General features: G+C 31.8%; 1 protein-coding gene across 1 annotated transcript; it reads right to left on the bottom strand.

Moving 5' to 3' along the window:
* Positions 1-7,108: 7,108 nt before the first annotated feature.
* Positions 7,109-17,683, bottom strand: CYLC2 (cylicin 2). The gene is made up of 6 exons (XM_073022201.1): positions 17,667-17,683; positions 11,421-11,461; positions 9,775-9,896; positions 8,177-8,333; positions 7,763-8,059; positions 7,109-7,678 (listed from the first exon to the last, which is right to left on the bottom strand). Exons 1-6 carry the CDS (start codon positions 17,681-17,683, stop codon positions 7,281-7,283), a joined length of 1,032 nt encoding a protein of 343 aa, XP_072878302.1. The 3' UTR covers positions 7,109-7,280.
* Between the last annotated feature and the right edge of the window lie 4,496 nt (positions 17,684-22,179).

The following is a 22,179-nucleotide window of genomic DNA, read 5'->3' as shown; positions in this document are numbered from 1 at the left end:
AATATATTTTTTTATATTATATAATATACACTATATATTTTAATATGTAATTAAATATATATATTAAACATATGTATTAAATATATTAAATTATATTAACTATACATTAAATTTAATATATATTATGTTAACTATATATTTATATTTATATTTATGTATTTATATATTTTACATATTTATATATTAGGTATTATATATATTTTACATATTTATATATGTAATTAGTTTTTAAGTGTATTTGTGGTTCTCAATCTTGCTATCAATAGAATCATACCCTTACCTTTTTTTTTTCCAATCAACAGAAATGTACTTTCAAAGTTTGTGGTTTTTATATAAATTTAACTTTTTTTATCCCAATGCCAAACTGAACCATACAGTGATTTGTTACTCACATATCCTCTCTGTACATACCCTGAAAATATTTGATTTTGCCTACCATAAAACTGCAAATGTGATGACTATGGCAGCTATTTTATTTTGTATCCAATAATTGAGAAACTATAAAAAATTAGCATGTATAATAACGTTAATAACTATAAAATTGATTATTGAATATATTTAATGCCTGGAGTAGGTTTCTATGTTTGCCAAATAGTTCAGCCTGATAACAAAACTCAATCATTATTTAGATATTATCACTGGATACTTTCCACAATACTTTTATTCATATTTTACTTTATTTACACAAGCAATTTTATTTTATTATGGATTAGGGCTCAGATTATGCTAAGGGAAGAACTTACATTGGAATCATTTAAAAAAGAAAAACTATAAAAACTGTCATAAACTATATACGAGGCTTAAAATGGAACTATGCTCCCTTAGAAATTATTGGGTGTCTTCAGAGACCATATTCAGTACGTTCAAAACACCAGAATTATTTCATCTGGTATATCTACTAATGAGGTATTGATCCAATGGTTAAAAAATAGAACTGAAGGAACATCATATAAAAATACTAAATGACTGAAAGGAGGCCAGGGGCTGTATATATTTGCCTCATATATTTGCCTGCATTAGCGGCAGGGCACAGTGGCTCATGCCTGTAATCCCAGCACTTTGGGAGGCTGAGGTGGGCAGATCACTTGAGGGCAGAGGTTTCAGAACAGCCTGGCCAACATGGTGAAACCACATCTCTAAAAAACAGAACAAAAATGAAACAAATAACAAATTAGCTGGATGTGGTGATGCATACCTGTAATCCCAGCTACCAGAGAGGCTGAGGCAGGAGAATCACTTGAACCTGAAGATGGAGGTTGCAGTAAGCCTGAGATCATGCCACTGCATTCCAGTCAGGGCAACAGAGTGAGACTAGAGGAAAAAAAAAAAAAAAAAAAAAAAAAAGGGACCCGGGGGGCGGGGGGGATGATCTATGATCTAAGTATTAGTAAGTTATTACTTTGTGATTTGACAAATATATATATTGCAAAGAGAATGGAATAATGCCATTTAAAAAATTCCTTTCATATTTTTCCTGGTCTCTCACTTTTTAAATAGGCCAAACTTTGTATAAAAAATAATGCAAATCACTATAACACTTGCATCTAAGTTTAGGATGTTTATGACCCTTAGACTAATACCTTTTTCTCTGGAGGCAAATTTTTCTGTTTATTTCATAAATAAACTTTAGAAAACTTTACTATATAAACCCACAGAGCAATGGTTTTGGATTTTGCCATCTCTTGCAAAATTGAGCCATTTTGAAATTGTATTAATAGTGCCTTATCCTCTTAGCCATCCCTCCCTCCCCGATTTTTCAAAATCGTTTGGCTTCACTTGGACCCCATTTTTGTCACTCATGTGGTTTCATCAGGTTTCAAGTACCATTACAGAATGACTATTACCTTTTCTATAGAAATAGCTTAAGTTCCTCAACCTAAAGTACCAAAATTCAATAAGTTACTTAGCCATCAAAGCTATGTGACAATGTTAGATATAAAACATTTTTTATGAAATATAACGATTTCATGTCCCCTAGTACTTGAAAAACCTATGTTTTAAAGTTATTCTAAAAGTTAAGCAAACAGAAGGGGGAAGAAATCCTCAGCTTAATTCACAAAAGAGAATAATGGAGAACAATGCATATTGTCCTCTTCATGCAAAAATAATAAATAAAATAACACAAATGCAGTCTTTTATTTGTATGTGTGTACATGCATGTATGTATTCATACATACATATGTTTCAGTGTTAACTGTCACTCTCAATGCATATATACCAAGGAAGTCCTTATGTTGGAGGGGTTAGAGAACATTACTAATCATTAGCAGATAATCTTATATCTAGTTATTATTTTTTCTAATGGTTTCTGGAATCAATATTCTTACGTGTACACTAGTATTCTTCCATTTTTCTTTGAGTTTAATGTTTTACATCCTTCTTAGTCCCTTTTTATTATTACATAATGCTTGATCTAGAATTCTAATGCACATTTTTAATTTACATATTTGTTCAATGCAGCACATTCCTGCAAATACAACTAATGTAAATTACTAAGCAATGTGCAATACTTAGTGAGCAGACACAAAGTGTATAAAGAGTAGAAACAGTAGTAGCAGGAGAGGCTGATGGTGAGCAATTGTGAATAGAACAACTGCCTTCTCAAATTCTGTAGTAGATCTTTAAAAAATAATATAATTTTATGTAATTTTAATGTAACTATACATTTTTGCAAATAAAGATACATAGGATATAAAGAAACGGAACCTGTGGTGCTAAAGAAAAATTCTCCCGAATCCACAATTACACTACATAACCATAGTCTAAATGTTGATATCATATGAGATTCATTCAGCTTCAAATTCTAATTTTGCACGATCTGTGCAAATTTATTGTTACTTAAACTTTCTGAGTTTCAGTTAAATGGAGATGTATTAGGATTGTTGTGAGAATTAAGTGATAATATGAGGAAAGTGTTTAGCAAATAGTAGTAAATAAATAGTAGTCATTTTTGCTGCTGCTGTGATTTTAACTTAAAAAATATTTTGTGGATTAAGCATTTGTGAGATAACTTGAATATGATTATAATTATGCAATAATTTTGAATTTTGCCACTGCTTTTATAAGCATTTTCTTGATTATAAAGTAATCTTGTATAAGACTTTTCACTTGGTACATAACCAACTTCATATATGACTTATAACTTCTGTGCCCTTTTTCAGTAATTCTTATTTGTTTAAGATTAATTGCATTGATTTCTCATGAAAATAAGTTGGAATAAGTAGACATCAATTAGTGATAATAAAATTATTGCATATTTTTGATGCCACTGAAAATGATATAGGTTATTTTAAATGTTATCTTCTATTTTGCTATATTGACGTGTGTATATATACATATACATGTATAATGTAATAAATTGAATATATACATATATGTATGTGTGTGTATATATACCTATATGTATGTGTGTACATATATGTATGTATATATAAGTGAGAGAGAGAGATATATATATATATAAATTGGCTATTACTACAAAGATAAAAGTGTTAGCAAAGATGTGGAGAAACATTTCATGTCTCTCTCATTTGTTGTATCTAAAAATTAAACAAACTCATGGAGGTAGAGGGTAGAAGGATGGTTATCAGAGTCTGGAAAAGGTAGTGGGAAATTGAAGGAGAGATTAGGATAGTTAATGCACAAAAATTAGAAAACAATGAATAAGACCTACTATTTGATAGCACATTGGAGTGACTATAGTCAACAATAACTTAATTGTACATTTAAAAATAACTACAAGAGTATATTTGTATTGTTTTTAACACAAAGGATAAATGTTTGAAGAGGTGATTACCCCATTCTCCATGATGTAATTATTAACACCCAGTCTTCGATAGTACCACCCCTCTAATCCAAGCACTTGGGGAGGCTGAGGCAGGTGGATTGCTTGAGCCGCCCAGGAATTGGAGACCAGCCTGGGCAACATGGAAAAAACCCATCTCTACAAAATACAAAAATTATCTGGATATGGTGAAGAGCTCTTGTAGTCCCAGTTACTGGGGAGGCTGAGGTGAGAGAATCACCTGAACCTAGGGAGGTTGAGGCTGCAATGAGCCATGATCACACCAATGTACCTCAGCCTGGGCAACAGAGAGAGACACTGTATCAAAAAATAAATTAGTCTATTAAAAATATCTGGAAATATAAAATGTAAGCTGAGAATTACTATTTTCAAGGAGTCAATGCGATGTTCTAGGAGAATTGCATTTTACGGAGAAGGAATAAGTGTAAAGGCTTTATATTGTAAGGTTACATGTAGTAAAATATTTTTAAAAATCCAGTGCAACAAGTGCCTGGAAGACAAAAGGAATAGTGTTGTCACATGAGGGCAGACAAATAGTCAGCAGATTGATCATTAATGGATTTATAAGCCAGAGCAAAAGAAAAATTGATGGTAAGTGCGGCATCAGCACACTAGAAAGCTTTGACCAAGGGAGAAACATGATGGTTTCTATATGGATAATGGGATATGACGTTGTGGAGAGATATGAAGCAGGGGCTTCCCCTTCACGTAGAGGGCTTTGGAGTTTTCAAGTAAGAGATAACGGTTGATTGGACTTTTAGTGTGCAGAGGTGGTAGAAATGTAATGAATTATACCAATTCAAGTATTTTGTAGGTAGACAGAATAGGACTTACTACTAGTAGGCAGGGTGAAGAAAAAAGAGTAATTAGGGATGACTCACTGATTTTGGATTAAGCTACAGACCGGATACCAGTGTCATTTAATGGATTGGCTAGAACTTGGGGAGAAAGAGGTATTGGTGGAGGGATGTCAACTGTTCTCTTTGGGATTTGTTGATTTTGAGATACCTGGAAGCTGGTCAATTAGATGCCTTAATTAAGTTTTTGGATATGGGAATATGGAGCTGAGTAAATAAGTAAATACTAGGTTTAAATATAAGATTCAACAGCATAAGAATGGTATATAAAGTCATTTTTTTCATTTTTGTTTTTTATTGGAATAACTGAGAAAACAATGTAGATGTAAATGAAGAGGTACTAGAATAAAAGGACACTGCTATTAAATTTAACTACATGAAAGTTCTCGGTGATGGTGTACCTCAGTAGGATATTAAAAGTAGAAGCTCAATTTTTCTGTCATTTTACATTACATTTCATTCTAAAACCTGACTTTTGAATCCTATTGGTGAAAATAATCTTAAGGGCTTTTTTTATAGAGGAAAAAGAGGATTTGAAATGATTTCCTAAATCCTCAGAGAGATGGTAACATTTCCAGAAAAGTTCAGCAATCTGAACACATAATTTTACTATAAGCAGAGGAAGATGATGAGCAGGTTCCTTGAGGGAGGGGGAGGGAACAAAGGGCCAGGATTTGAAGCTCTCTGCCATTATAGCTGACCCAGACTTACAAGGCGTGATCACTTGGCAGACCATGAGTTACAATAACCACTGACTCTTAGTAGTTGATGCAAGAGGGACAGGACCTAATGCTGAATGTTAAAGAAAAGCAATTATTCCTTATTGTTCCTTGGAAGCTAGCTCTTGAGAACATACAGAATAGGAGACCCTTTCTTTAATGTCCAAGAGAAGCTTTATGTTGCATCCATAGTTTATGTCAGGAAGAATAAAGAGAAGAGAAAATCATTTAGCAAGTTCTGCAACAACATTGAGTGTATTTAAGAAAATGTTAAATCAGAATAAATGAATTGTCATTAATTGAGAAGTTCAAGGATATTGTATTTTGCTTAACATTGCTTTTTATTTTTCCTCAAATCAATAGGACTTACGGGTCACAACAGAGTTTAATAATATAGTTTTAAAGACAGCAAGTTAATTGTTTCTACATCTAAATAAATATTATGTATATATTCTTACTCTGTTACACTCTGTTAAATTCTGGTTAATTTAGTTTTGTGAAGTATTTAGCCATTTATCAAGTAGCTCTTTCATATGCCTCATTTAAATTTGTTCTTGTCAGTAATAGACAATTTTGATTTTCATCCTTCTTTCAGTCAAAATAAATTGGTTGCTATTTTCTGTTTTTAAACTTTGGATGCTTAATTGGTAATAATATAATCTATCATAAGCTAGTAACCTCTCTCTAATGAGAGACTTCCTTAACCTTTCCATGGACACTTTTTAAAGCTTTATTTATTTGGTTGTCTCTCCATGTTCTTCGAATATTTCTTAAAATGAGAAAGTCCAAACTTCATAAAATTCTAAAAGAAATGTAATCAGAAAACTACAGAGATAATATAAGAATAGTGTCAATTTGAACCTTTACATTGGTTTGATTTTTATTATTTCAAATTTATTTATTTTAATTTGATCAGTAAAAGCATATTTATCACGTACAAAATGATGTCATGAAATGTGTATACATTGTGGAATCCTGAAATCTTGCTAATTGACATAAGCATCATCTCACATGGTTATCATTTATGCAATGAAAGCACGACGTTCATTCTCTTAGCATTTTTCAAGAATATGATATATTGTCATTAACTATAGTCACCACGCTGTACAATAAATCTTTTGAACTTATTCCTCTTATCTAGTTATAATATGGTTCAATTATTATTACGTCTCCTATGTATGCACAAAAATGAAAAAGACAAGAATTAATTCAATCTGGCTTAAAAGAAAAGAAAACCGACTTACCAAGTGTGTTTCTTTTGGGTTGGAAGTGGGACATCCAACAACCATAAACATGATTGTGGTTGTTTAAACTTCAGGAAGAAAGATGTAGGCTCATCAGGCGGTAATACATTTTTTTTCTTTTCTTTTACTTCTTTTTTTTTTTTCAAAGGAATGCTACATTTACTTGAGAGGAAACTTTCTACAAGCTGTTTAACTTCATTTCATGGCTCCTATATTTATTTAAATCTGTGGATGCAGCTCGAGATTATTTTAAATTTATAGATACAACATCTGTCTCCTTGGATTTTTTAAGCCTTCATTGAACTGTGTGTGTGTCTCCATAGATTTAATGTCATTATCTTCAACATCCTTATCTGAATATTCTTTAAATCTTTCTAGAGATCATTCATTGAATCCTTCATATCCCCAAATTTAAGTATATATATATTCTTCAAGTCTTTCAATGGATCCCACCTTAATTTTTCTTGACATCTTTCTTATACATTTTTATAAATCTCTTCTGAGTTCTCCTTTGTATCCTTCTTTATTACCTTTTAAAAATTATTTAATTCTTTGAACCCTCTTGTTTTCTCACAAATTCAGTTGCAGACTACCACTATTGTTTCATCAGATATGCTTTTGAATTATTCTTGCAGTGCGAATTCTAATCCAAGACCTACTTGCCCTTCTTCTTTGCATCCTTCTTTGCATCCTTCTTTTCTTCTTTCTTTGCATCCTTCTTTGCATCTTTCTTTTCATCCTTCTTTGACTCAGCAGATTCTTTGTCAGTAACTTTCTTGGCATCTTTCTTGGCATCCTTCTTAGACTCTTTCTTGACATCATCCTTTGAGTCACTGTCCGTACTACTGGGCTTCTTATCTTTCTTACCTTTTTTACTCTCCTTTGCATCTTTCTTGGAATCCTTCTTGGCCTCCTTCGATTCATCACCTTTGTTTGCATCTTTTTTTCCATCCTCATCCTTTTTTTCATCTGCTTTTACAGCTTCTAATTCTGTGCCTGAATCCTTGACCTTCTTTGAATCCTTTTTGCCTTTTTTGCTATCTTTCTTTGTACCTCCTTTTTCATCTTCAGATTCTGTTGCTGAGTCTTTGCCTTTCTTTGAATCCTTTTTATCTTTTGTGCTATCTTTCTTTGCACCTCCTTTTTCATCTTCAGATTCTGTTGCTGAGTCTTTGCCTTTCTTTGAATCCTTTTTATCTTTTTTGTCATCTTTCTTTGCACCTCCTTTTTCATCTTCAGATTCTGTAGCTGAGTCTTTGCCCTTCTCTGCAGCCTTTTTACCCTTTTTGCTATCTTTCTTTGCAACTAGCTTTTCATCTTTTCCTTTCTCTTCATCCTTGCCTTCCTTTGAATCTTTTTTTCCTTGTTTTAATTCTGATTCTGAATCTGTTGTGCCCTTCTGTGTTGTCTTGTCTTCACCTTTTTTACCAATCTCTGGGGATAAATATTTAAATATTTCTTAAAATGAGAAAATCCAAACTTGATAAAATTCTAATAGAAACCTAATCAGAAAATTACAGAGATAATACACAAACAGTAAGTTCTCTCCACCTGTGGCTTTAGAATCCACCTTGGCAGCATGAGTTGGTTTGAGAGGCTGCCTCCTGGCAGCTAAATAAACGGATGGTCTCTCAGAAATTCTCATTAAAGAACGGTACATCCATAATGGTTGTCTATGACCTCCTCTAAATTGTTCTTCATCAATTATCTGAAAGATTGGTTACAATAATGATGAACAACTTGTGGGTGAATAACACAGTTTTTATTAGCATATCCCAAATATATTTTAACTTCAACTGTAAAAAGATTTTAGCTTTTCTTAAAAAATGGGGAAGTTTGAGATTTCATCCTTTATTTATTTATTTATTTAAATTTCATCCCTTTTTTAAACTAGTGAATAATCATGCCTCATTTGGAGCTTACTTTCAGATTATAGGATCTTCATAGTTCCCTCAGGATTTTAGGTTCTAATTGGTAGATTCATGGTGTATCTTCACAATCATAGGAGGCTTTTTAAACTCTATGTTCTTGAGAATTCTTGGAATATCTTGCCCACCTTCTATTTCTAGGTATATCAGAAACTATTCTCTAATATCTAATAGTTTCAGGTTGAAACATATGTTAGTCTGTTTTTATTTTCAGAGTCTCTGGAATTTAGAATGCTACTCATGGATAAAGATAAAAGCCTAAAACTCCTATTGCTTGGCAGACACAAATTGAGTATCATCAGATTGGTAACTGAAATGATGAACTCTATAACAGGGAATGTTAATTTGAGAGAAATTGTGCATTTTGTTTTCAGCTTCGAATTAAATATGTACAAAACTCAATGGCAAAAATAGCTAATCTTTGTACACATATTAACAAAAATGGGAAAAAAATAAACTCAGTAAGGAAAAAATGAACAAGAACTTTGTTCACAATTAATGGGTTACGTTTTTAAAAATAAACAAGTTAATGATACATTTATTTTGTGAAAACTTTTCTTTGAATGTATGCAAATCCCATGTTGACTCCAGAAACATTGGGAAATATTTATTTTCCAATACTCTGAATCCTGAATTCCATATTACATAACTGAGGAAGCATTAAAGGTATAATATAATCCCATGACTCAAATGAGGGGTTTCTCCAGCTGTAGAACATTTCCTGAATGTTCATACTAACTCTAATATCAGGAACTCCATATTTTTGTGTTTCTTGGAAACAATTTTTATAATATGGGGTTGCTGAAAAAATAGTTAATGTGAAATAAAGGGGGCAACTGTATACAGTAAAATGCAAATAAAACATATCTACTTTCTTGAAGTGGTAGATGTTGAATCATCTCTAACTGTGCTGTTCAATAGGACATTTCATAGCCACATGTGAATTTACTTTAATTCAATGTGATTTAAATGTAAAATTCAATTCCTCAGTTGCACTAGCCTCATTTCAAGTATTTAACAGCCTCATTGGACTCAGAGATAAATATTCACATCATTGCAGAAACTTGTTGGTCAGCTTTGATCTATAACACATACAACTATACACGATTTCACAAGCTTACTACTCAGTGATTACTTAAGACTAATTATAATTACTGTGGTTATAATTATTACTAAGTTATTACTTATTACTGATAATTATATAATCTTTCCAATGCTTACAGGAACCGTATTGTCCCGTATTTGAGAAGGTTTTGATCTCCTTTTGGTTCCTGGCCGTTGTGGTTTGGGAAATAACAGGGCAAAGTGTTGCTGATTCCATGATTTTTTGCTTAATTCACTGACTAAAATAAGGAAGACAAAACACACATTTTGGAGTGAATAGAATTTCATCAGAGCTGAAATGGCATTACGTGCAACATATATCATGTAAATGAATAAAGAAGTGATTCAAATTATGACTTCATTTGTTTGGTAATGTTTGCAATTTTCTGTTATCAATATGAGGAAATAAACATTGATTTTTCTATTTTGAGCAGTTTCACAGATAACTGTGTTAAGTAGTCATTGCAAAACTAACATAGTTATAATATAAATGGAAAGATTCAGTTTTACTGCTTCCTTTTAAATCTGTCTCTTCCAGTCCAGGTATTTGCTTTATGCTTTTCGTTAGCATACAATTTTATTAATAACAGAAAATAAGTTAACTGCTTCTGTAGCTCCCACAGTACTTAGCACAGTGGCGGCATAAATATTCAGTAAATATATGATTTAATCTAAGTGCTAAGGCTTAAGAGCTCCTTTATTAGTAATAACTTTCCAAAATACAGGAGGGGCATGGGCCGGGCATGGTGGCTCACGCCTGTAATCCCAGCACTTTGGGAGGTTGAGGCGGGCGGATCACGAGGTCAGGAGATAGAGACCATTCTGGCTAACACGGTGAAACCCTGTCTCTACTAAAAATACAAAAAATTAGCTGAGTGGTGGCGGGCGCCTGTAGTCCCAAACTACTCGGGAGGCTGAGGCAGGAGAATGGCATGAACCTGGGAGGCGGAGCTTGCAGTGACCCGAGATCACGCCACTGCGCTCCAGCCTGGGCGACAGAGCGAGACTCCGAGTCCAGGAAAAAAAAAAAAAAAAGTAAATTCTATACACCCAAGAATGACATTTTATAGGTAACATATTTTGTAATGGAAATTGACAAAAAGTCTACAGAATGGTGACTGGGTGGGTGAAGTAATCTGTAAACTATAATAGAAATGATTAAGATATTTAATTTACCAATGAGACCAAGGAGAGATTTCATCATTGTATTTAGATACATGCAGCATTAATGTGTGGAAATAATAGACATTTCTATGAGTTTTCTAAAGAAAATCGGATCAATGGGAAAAATGTACAGAAGAAAATTATATTTAAACTCAGTATCTGAGGGGAAAGTACTTGATATTTGAAGTTATTCAAAATCAAATGCCTTTGCCTTGTCTAGTAAAGAAATTTGGGGCCACTTATAAGCTGGATATAATCTATCAGGAATGTTGTAGAAGAAATTCCTGACTTATAGGAAATTTCTAAATAACAAGAAGTTATTTATCCAATTTCTACATTGCTTTTCAACTGTAAGATTATCTGATTGTATGAATTCTAACATGTAACTATTTCCGGCTTTCATATACTGAAAATATTTACTTAAACTTCTTTGGATTCAAAACAAAGCAAAATATATGCAAAAGATGTTCACTATGCCTGTAAGAAAGGTAATTATCAATTTTATTTCATGGCAATGTTTGCTTCATCACTTTGAATGGAGGATAATACCATGAAATTAAGCACACATGTTTTGCAATACATATTGAATGCTTTCTTACCTGGAATGTAATTATCATATGGCCCAAAGTTTACTCTTTGGCTATTAAAATAAAAAAAGAAGGTTTTAGTTAATTTATATAAAATCACTGTTTTAAATTGTCATTAATATACTTCAGTACTTGCAACCAACAACTAGAGAACTATTTTACAATCTCAGATATCTTTTGTTATATAAGATGACTTCATCTTCAGGATAATAGAGATAAGCAAATGTGTTTTCAAACTACAACAGTACTAAATAATGGTTGGTCAAACAAACTAAATATACATATATGGATCACAAATATATGTGTGTATATTTTCAGATGTACACTTTGTTTATATATGTGTGTGTGTAAACAAATTGCACATCTGAAAATATACATTTAAAAAAATTACAAAAACACAGTTGAATTATTTTTCCCAGTTCATGCTCCAAATTCTCTTGCAATTGAATTTGAAAAAAGGTATCACTTTGTAAACCCCATGCTTATGTAAAAGCATATCCTCAAAATATTCTCAAAACTTCACCAAATCCAAATTATTAAATGGCATATGTGTGCACCCATGAATTTGTGTGTGCATGTGTATATGTCAGTGTGCATAAGGAATTTTATTACTTTTAAAAGAAAATCTGAAAAAAAACATATTGCAAATTGTTTTCCATTTATAGGTTCCCATTTGTTTTACTACTATCTAAACATGGTTGTTCCCATGAAGGAGTGTTTTACAATCCAATTTTTATTTATTGGTGATGAAGACAAATCCTAAGATCTATTAGAGAAATATTACTTTACATTGTTTCATTATATTTTGGATACAGAGCCATGGTTGTTCATGAGTGAGTTTGAGGCTTATGTGCTCATACACAAACACACACGTGGTGTTTATTTGACAGTGTGTAAAACCTAAGGTTTACACATAGAAAAGCAGTGTTTTGATACCTTGACTAAAGAATGAAGCTAGCAGCATAAAACGTGGCACATTTTTCCATGCTATAAAATTTTGTATTAGCTGAATAATATTTAATATGTTTTCACCAATAAGTTATCTAGCCTATCATCTTAAACTGAGTACATGCAACTAAATTACTTGCCCCACCATATCTGAATCTCTAAATTCAGATCCAGTCAAAGTACATTTATATACTACTGAAGAAAGGTTGATGTCCAACGATGATTATGAACTAACTGCATTATTCCAAAAGCTCTCAAAGAGGAAAGATTTCAAGTTCATGAAACATTTCTAAAACTGAGATTTTCAAAACAGTACATTAGAATGATCTGTTAATTTCTTCTTTAATTTCTAGGACATATTCTTTAATCACCCAGCAATTGAATTTGAAATCAATAATAAAATTATCTAGAAAATATATAAACATTTGAAAAATAAACAGCTCCTTTTAAAGAATCAGTGGCCCAAAAGGACCACAATGAAAACCTATTTAAAAAGAAGCAACTTAACAATAAGATAATATATGAAAATTATAGAATACTGCTTAAAAGTTCATAGAGAATAACTTACAGTTTTAATATTTTATATTATAAAAAATGTTTAAAATCAATGTTTTAAATCTCTCCATTGAAACTAGGAAAATAGTATAAGAAAAGAAGTAGAGGAGGACTATATGTTCCAACTCATTTTTGAGGCTAATATAAATAACCCAAATCCTGTTGAGGTCAATACTAAAAATGCATATTACAGATGAATATCCCTCATTAATATGGGCACATAATTTCTTAAAATTTAAAAAATCATACTGACAAACATATAAAATTGCTAATACATCATGATCATCTGGTTTACTTTCCAGAATATGAGGTCGGTTTAACCTAAAATCAACCAATGCAATCATTCCAATTGACAAAATAAGTAAAAAAAATCACCTGATCATTTCAGTATGTGCAGAATAATTTTTGAAAGAAAGTAGTTATATGCATTCATAATTTAAAATTCTGAGAAAACTAGCAGTAGAGAACATAGTCCACAGATGGATAGAATACATCTAGATAATGCCTATTTTTAAAATCAAACTTAATGGAGGAATATTGACTGTCTTTCCTTAAAAATCAAAAATAAGGCAAAGATAAAGCTACTATATATATTCATTTAAATCCAGATTGTATTTTGTTTCATAAAACAATGAAAGCACTAAAATTGAAAAGGAAGAAGTGAAATTGTCTTTAATTGTAGGGGACACAATTGGGTAAATATGATATCCAGTGGCATCTATAATAATCATTGTTAAAGCTGCCAATCAAATGTAATACGTTTATGTGATACAGAGTTTAATGAATTATACTTGTTTAATGATTATATGATAAATAGTTTAAATGAAGTATATTTCTATATACCAGGAAAATTAGATAAAATTCAGGAAAATTAATTAAAACTTGAAATAACACAAAAGCAAATTATACAGAAACAAGTTATTAAAATACATATAAAAGCTGCATAAGTGAACTAAAACTTTTCCTCTAGGAAATAAAGAAAAGGAGGAAAACAAAAGTAAAAGTCCACAGAAAGACACAGACAAAAATGTTCATAGCAATTTTATTCACAATACCCTCAAACTAAAAGGTGTCCATCAATGAAGGAATGGATAAACTAAGTGTGCTATATAAATGTAATGGAATACTTCTCAGCAATCTAAAGGAATCAATTACTTATATGTGCAATATGGAAACTTTAATGAATACAAAGAAATATTATATTGAAAGAAAAAGTCCAGAAATACCAGCACATACACAGTACAATTTTATTTTATTCATTTCAAAAATAAGCAAGACTCTGTGTGGTAACTGGACAGCCATTGGTTGGAGAAAAGCAAGTTGGATTGACTGGAATCCGTCATAATGTATCTTTTTTGTGTGACCAACGTTTTCTATATATTTCTTAGTGTTTATGAGTTTAGAATTAGTGACAGTTCAATAAATTCTAACCTCTTGCATTTTTAGTGAGATTCATTTATAAGAACCAAAACAGCAATAAACCAAATATTCTTGCCCCTACTCACTATGTAAATGTGTGTGATAAGCAATTAGAGCAATTTGATCTTCTGGATTTGATAGCATTTTCCCACTCTTTCTTTAAGTCTGGCTGTGCTGGTGAGAGCATCTCTTTCCTTCCGTCTCTGGTATAGTCAAGTAATTATGTAGGTCAGGGTGCATTTGCATTCAATTTTTGACATTCTTATTGAAAAACCCCAACAGACTGTCATATTAAAAAATAAACTGTTAGTGGATCCCTTATTTTATTTTTTTATTTTGAGATATTTTATATGAATGTAAATGTATTTTCACAATTTTAAATTAAATCCCTAAGATCTAATTTAATGACTTAACCTACGAAGAGGGAAAAATGTGATTATGAAGTCAAATGGTTGTTGCTGTTGTTTAATAGGACTAATGCTTAAATTAAAGTGTCTGGATGTATACAAGGAAACATAGTAATTAGTGCCTCATATTTACCAAGATTAAATGGAATGTAGAAACTAAAATTCCACCTTCATTTCAAGCTTATATATTCAATCGCTTCAAAATCATTTTCAGTAACTGCGTGTTCTGAGGTAAAGAAGGTTTCCCATTGTCAACCATGTCGAATATAATGTATTTGCAATTTAGAAAACTAGGATTAAGTTTTCTTAAATAAAAGGTAGAGATGCAAGAGACATGGGGAACCTTATTTATTAAGAGAAAAAGCTATTTCTATCCTACCAGTATAAAAAAAAGTTTTTTTTTAAGGGGTAAACATTTAACCAAGTTTGTTTTTCTGAGTATTTTTCCTTTTAGTCTGAATTACATTTTAATCTAAATACAAAATACACTCATCTTTACTCTTGCCTGTAACTGCATCTCTGCTTAGATGTGTTTTAAAAATGCATAGTGGATTCAAAGTCAAAGTATTTAAATGTTATATCTCCCCCAGTTACATGTGAGTTGTTCATAGACCTCCTGTTTGTATGCATATTGCCAGATATCTTGCCAGTAGACTAGATTTTTGGAATCTGCATCAGCTGCAGGGAAAATGAGACCATAAAAGACATGGTAGAAAGTTTTCTAGGAACTGACTACAGCCTGAGCCACTCTTCTTGTATTTGCTAGAGGAGTCTCTGTGTAAAGGCAAAGTCAACTGCCCCAGGATTATTGTCTTGCTGAGGAATGGCTCTGTGTGTAGTAAGATTCTCTATCGTTCTCTAGCATTTTCTGAAGCAGTGTTTCTTAGCATGGGTTTGTTTTGAACTCCTCACCCAGAGAACATTTTGCAATGTCTGAAGACATTTTGGCTGTCACAGTTGTCTGTATGTGTGTGTGATGATACTGGCATCTAGATGGTAGAGATCAAGGATACTGGTAAACATATTATAATGCATCTTACTATGGACAGAATGCTGGATCTCCCCTACCCCCAGGACCCTCTAATCCTCTATTCCAACAAAAAGTGTTCTATACTACAATGTGAGTAGTGCCAAGATTGATAAACCCTTCTCTACATCAAGGTGAATCTCTAGACCCGGATAGGAAGAGATGAGTTTAGTAATGCTACTCAATAGAGAGAAAAATGTAAAATATGCATTAGATATGAGATCAGGAAGCTAATACTGGAATTTTAAATGTTCATATTTGTAGATAACCTATCTCACACCAAATATTTGTGATATCCTCTCCTACTTGTTTCAGAAATCTTAGTTCTATTCAACTTTAGAAACGGGCTGAGTTGACTAACACAACCTAAATTTGAGGCCAAGGCTAGAAGAGATGAAACTATTAAATGGTGTAGCTCAGGTATGGATAGAGCAAAGGTATTAGAGAAGGAATAAGTGGGAAGGGAAAAACTGAGTTCAAACAGAAAAATTTTCTTTATCAGATACAAGTTGATAGCCATAGGCACAGAAATGTTAAGTCCAAAACTAAGGCTCTGCCATTCTTAGAAGAATTTAGTGAAAAGACAAATGGAGCTGAAAATTAATTTTCTGCATCTTAAATTTTGTGTGTTAAATGAATTGGGAGCTGTCACTTGAACCCAAAGAAACATGCTAATTTGTTATTAAGATTTTTTATGTGTACTTGTGGTTAATGGTGATGCCATTTGATTATGAATTCTATTAGTTTCCTCCTACAAAAACAAGAATGTTTTGGGATTACACTAGAATAACACCATAAAAAAAATAACCATAAGACCAAAAAGAGGTTTTTAACCATTGTGGTCAAGTTCTCTGAAAACTATTTGATGCTCATGATAACAATAATGCCATTGGTATTTTACAGTGCTTATATATTTTAAAGTAATTAAAATACAGTGTATATTTTAAAGTAATTAAAATATAGTATAATTCTGCCATATTAGGTGCCAGAACACAGATTACTGCATAGTAGGCATCAAGTTACTCAGCTTCTAAAGTAATCATGACAAATGCATTTAAACCTTTACCAAAAATTATACTTTAATGATTGTTTTATAACTAGGCACCAGCATCTATGGAAAGCCTATTTTATTTTCAGTATTCATGTTTTATCTTTCCTTTAACAATACTGCTAAATGAAGGCCCACCCATACTTTATATTGCAAAACTCCATTCCTTCACCTTTGTTGCATGTCCTCTGTAAAAAGGTTTACAGAATTGAAATGTGTTCTTTACCTACTTTATTTTGACAGAATAAATTAAGCGTAAGTAAGCTACTGTCATATAACTTACTTCTCATGTCATATAACTTACTTCTCATGTCTGGATTATCTACTTTACATTACAGAATACTTTCACATACTCAATATTTTGCAAGAGGGATACAATTAGTATTCAGCTGGTCGTATTTGGATAGAGCTGTCCCATTTTTACTAAAGGTTAATACTGTGATATATGCTTCCTCTAAAATTCAGTCACATTCCTCAGTCACTATTACATACACAAAAATTATTCACAGAAATTTCCAAGGGGTTCCCTGACTGAAAATCATGAATTATTTTATTTTATATCACCCAAAATGCAATGTGACAAAAAAATCAAGTAAGACTAACAGTAAAAAAACAAACAAAAAAGACTTATTCAAAGCCAGATATCTATTTTACTGAAATGCATGCACTAACAATATCTTAAATAAAAAAAAAAAATCTATTATGTCTCTTGAGAATCTTTGTCTGCTTAAACACATTATCTTTTGCTTATGAATGGCACAATAATAATATAATTAACATCTCTTCACACTGAATAAATTAAATGTAAAGCTAACGAGTATTTCAGTTATTTTAAAACAGAAAATGTGACTTACAATCTTGGGAGAGACATTTTCCCCACCTATGACTTGCCAGGACTTAAGTATTGTAAGTTCAAATTGGTGATGTTGAAAGGTGACATCATAAAGAAGCCAAGAGCACTTGGAATTAAAGGGATAAAACAAAAGGAGACACCTGTGTTTTATGTTCTCTAAAATTCTAAGATTAATATTTACTTTCACTTATTATTACTGACTAAATCTAGCAAGGAGTTTTAAAAGTAATCAATTGATTTTACACTTTAATAAAATATTTGTTTTTTTTTTCATGTAGTTGTAACTTATTGACTGATAGGGGAAAAAGGTAAGTCTAAACATTTATCTGTGAGAATCAGCTGCAATCCTGAATTCCGTTTCATTCCTGTAACTTTTGTTAAATCATTTGCAAAACTTTACATGTCTTTCTCTCATTTTAAACTTATTGTTTGCTCATACACAAAATATTTTAAACAAAGCTATATGCTTTTTTAAACTTATAAACATATTGATATATCTGAGATAGTACATTTTTATTAAACTCATGATCTTACCCCATTAGTAAACGAATACTAGTACTATATAGAGAGGCATTTAAACATGTTGCTCTTGTTTAGCTCTTTTTAAAACGTCTTCACTATTTTTTGTCTTAAGAAATAATTTTGTTAAATATCAGCTACTATAAAAGGTAAGCTACAAAAATATTAGTAGTTTGACTGAAAGCTTCTAACCGATCTTACACAATGATAAATTATAGAGGCACTGGAGCTGGGATGGGAGCCTTCCATAACTTGGATTCCTATGATCTGATTATTTCACTGTCTGACTTAAGGAGAATATCGACGGAAGTTTTCCTGAAAAGTGATGGTTTAATAAGCAAAGTATAATTTCTAATTCTATAATATTTTGTTGAGCATTTTATAGTCTGTAGTGGCTTATACAAATATTGATATCTAATGCATTTACTCTATCATCATACGTTAAAATCTAAATCATGACTGGGCAACCAGCAATACTTGTCTTCTGCGTTAACATCTCTTTAATTAATCTCTTATTGTCTTTCTTAATTAAATGTGTATGATCTAGTAATATCTTAGAGAGCCAATGATATTTTTATAATGAGCATGTGTCAGTCTTCTATTACTACATAACAAATTATTACAGATTTAGTGAAATAAAGCAATACTCATTTTTAATCTCATAATTTTATAATTCAAAAGCTTACAGGTTTAACTAGGTCCTCTGCTTAGGGTCTTACCTGGATTCTCCAAGAAGGAATCAGTGTCTAAGCACATTTCAACCACTGGAATTTAATTCTCTGTGGCTGTAGTTCTGATATCTCTGTTCTCTTCCTGCTGTTAGCTATGAGCTGCTTTCTGCTCTTAGAAACTGCCTAAATTCCTTCTCAAATACCGCTGCCTACATCTTCAAACCTGAAATATTTCATAGAGTCTTTATAGTTAAATCAGTCTTATCTTTTTTCAGCCTTCCTACACACTATCAGTTGAGGAAAAACTTTGTTTCCTAAATGGCTCAAATGGTTAGATTCAAGCAACCTAGATACTGTCTTTATCTTACCGATCAATTGTACTTCATAATGTAGCATATTAGCGGAATGCTATCTCCTGTTATTCACAAATTCTACTCACACTCCGAAGGAATTGTTGTTGGGAGCCTTTCTTAAAATTTTGATACAACATATCCAATGTTAAGACGAAAAGTCTATTCTAGAATATGAGGATTAATAGAAATGTATCAAAATATATCAATCATATATTTATATATATATCAACCATATAAATATATATATATACACACATTATATCTTTAGATATTGCTAGTGTCTATCCAGCATCGGCACTATAATCCTATATTAATGTTTTTGTGGTGGTTTTTAAGCTTAGAAATTGTGTCTTCAAACATAAATATTCTACTTTATAAATGTATATATACACATATTTTTAGTGCTTTATAGAGTGTACACTTACTTGTATGCATTAACTCATTTTTTCTATAATAACAATGTAAAGGTTAGGGGAGGTGGCCCTTGAACAAGATATATTTCCTAAGAGTTTGCAGTATGTTATCAACTCAGAAACATGGCTTATAATTTCATCCCTAAAATCAATATATGTAATTGTAGATTCTTCGAGCTTGTAATAATCTCAGTGACTCAATGTTTCACATATTTATGTAGCATGTGCATATATAATGTGTCTATATGTATGATTTGTATATCTACTTATTCATCTATCTTTCTATTCATGTATCATCAATTTATCTCCCTCTGTTTCACAAAATATTTAAGACAATAAAAAGGGTATATAAATGTAGAAATCACCTTGTTAAATGCATTCTAAGACATTTTATACAGTATAATATTTTGTATCATTTCCAAAAGTTTTATTTATAATTGACATGTAATAATTGTACGTATGTATGGGGTACCGTTGGGGGTTTTAAATGCATGTATATATTGTATAATAAATCGGGGTAATTAGCATGTTCATCACTTTTAACATTTATGATTTGTGGTGATCACATTTGTATTAGTTCATGCTTGTATTGCTATAAAGAAATACCTGAGACTGGGTAATTTATAGAGAAAAGAGGTTTAATTGGCTTATAGTTCTGCAGGCTGTACTGGAAGCGTGATACTGGAATCTGTTTGGATTCCGAGTAGTCCTCAGAAAACTTGAACTCACGGTGGAAGGCAAAGGGGGAGCAGTCATGTCATATGGCCAGAGCAGGAGCAACAGGTCATGGGGGTGTGAGCACTACACACTTTAAAACAACCAGATCTCATGAAAACTCACTCGCTATCATGAGACCAGCACCAAGGGGATGGTGCTAAACGATCATGAGAAATCCACTCCTGTGATCCAGTTACCTCCTACCAAACCCCACCTATAACACTGGGGATTATAATTCAACATGAGCTTTAATGGAGACACAGATCCAAACCACATCAACATTCAAATATTTTCTTCTAACTATCTTGAAATACACAATACATTGTTTGCTATAGTCACCCTGCTGTGTAGTAGAACACCATAACTTATTTTCATGTCTAACTTTGTACCTAATGACCAGCTTCTCCCATACCTCCCTTTCACTATTCTCCCCAGCCTCTGGTAACCATTCTACTCCTCACCTCTGTGAGATCATCTTGTGTTAGATTCCGCAAATGAGTGACATCATTCAGTTTATATTTCCGTGCCTGGCTATTTCTCTTAACAAAATGTAATCCAGGTTCATCCATGTTATTATAACAAGATGAGATTTCACTGTGTTTTATGGCGAATAGTATTACTATTTGAGGATTAATGGAAATACATCTGCCTCATATATATAATTTTTATTGTATCTTAAGATCTTGCCAATGTCTATCCAGCTTCAACACTGTAATAACACAGAAGTATTTTGTGGTTGGTTGTTTTGAGCTTAATAACTATGTCTTCAAGCATAAATATTCTAGTTTATAAAAGTATATGTAAATATATTTAAGTGTTTTATAGGTTATAATTTGTGTACACTGAGTCTTTTTCTATGATAACACAGTAAAAAGATTATAGCACTGCAATAGACATGGAAGGGCAGATATGTCTTTGACATACTTATTTTATTTTCTTTGGCTATTTACTCAGTAATGGAATTTCTATATTGTATGATGGTTCTATTTTTACTTTTTTGAGGAACCTTCATACTGTTGTATGTAATGGCTGTAGTTATTTACGTTTCTACCAACAATGTGCCCTCTATCCACATCCTCATCAGCATTTGGTAGTTTTTGTCATTTTAATGATAGCCATTATAACTGTGGTGAAGTGATAGCTCATTGTCACTTTGATGTACAAGAGCATTTTTTTCATATACCCGTTTGTCATTTGTATGTATTGAGAAATGGTCTATTTAGGTACTTTGCCCATGTTTATATCAAACTATTTCATTTAACGTTATTAAGTTGTTTGACTTTCTTACATATCTTGGATATTATCCCCTTGTAAGATATATAGTTTTCAACTTCTCTAGGTTGTTTGTATTCTATTGATTGTTTCATTTATCTTGTAGAAACTTTTTAATTTGATGTAATCCCATTTGTCTATTTTTGCTTTTCTTGCTGTCATTTTGAGGTCTTACACAAAAAAAAACATTGCCCAGTCCTGGTTTGTGACGTTTTTTTCTCTGTTTTCCTCTAATAGTTTCATAGTTTTGGGTTTCAGAGTTTTTGGGTCTTTTTTTAAGTATTCAATGGATTTAGAGTTGATTTTTCTTTATGGTGAGAAATAGGGAGTCTAGTCGCATTCTTCTGCCTGTAGAATATCCAGTTTTCCCAGCACCACTTATTGAAGAGACTGACCATTCCCCTATGTGTTTTCTTAGTGCATTTCTCAAAAATAGGTTGACTGTAAATATATGCATTTATTTCTAAGTTTGTTTTTCTTTGTTTCAATCGCTATGTGTCTATTTTATGCCAGTATTTCATTTTTTTCTTTTCAATTGCTGTGTGTCTATTTTATGCTAATAGCATACT

This window comes from Chlorocebus sabaeus, chromosome 12 (assembly GCF_047675955.1).
Source record: "Chlorocebus sabaeus isolate Y175 chromosome 12, mChlSab1.0.hap1, whole genome shotgun sequence".
Lineage (NCBI taxonomy): Eukaryota > Metazoa > Chordata > Mammalia > Primates > Cercopithecidae > Chlorocebus > Chlorocebus sabaeus.
This window is presented reverse-complemented; position numbering and strand designations above follow the sequence as displayed.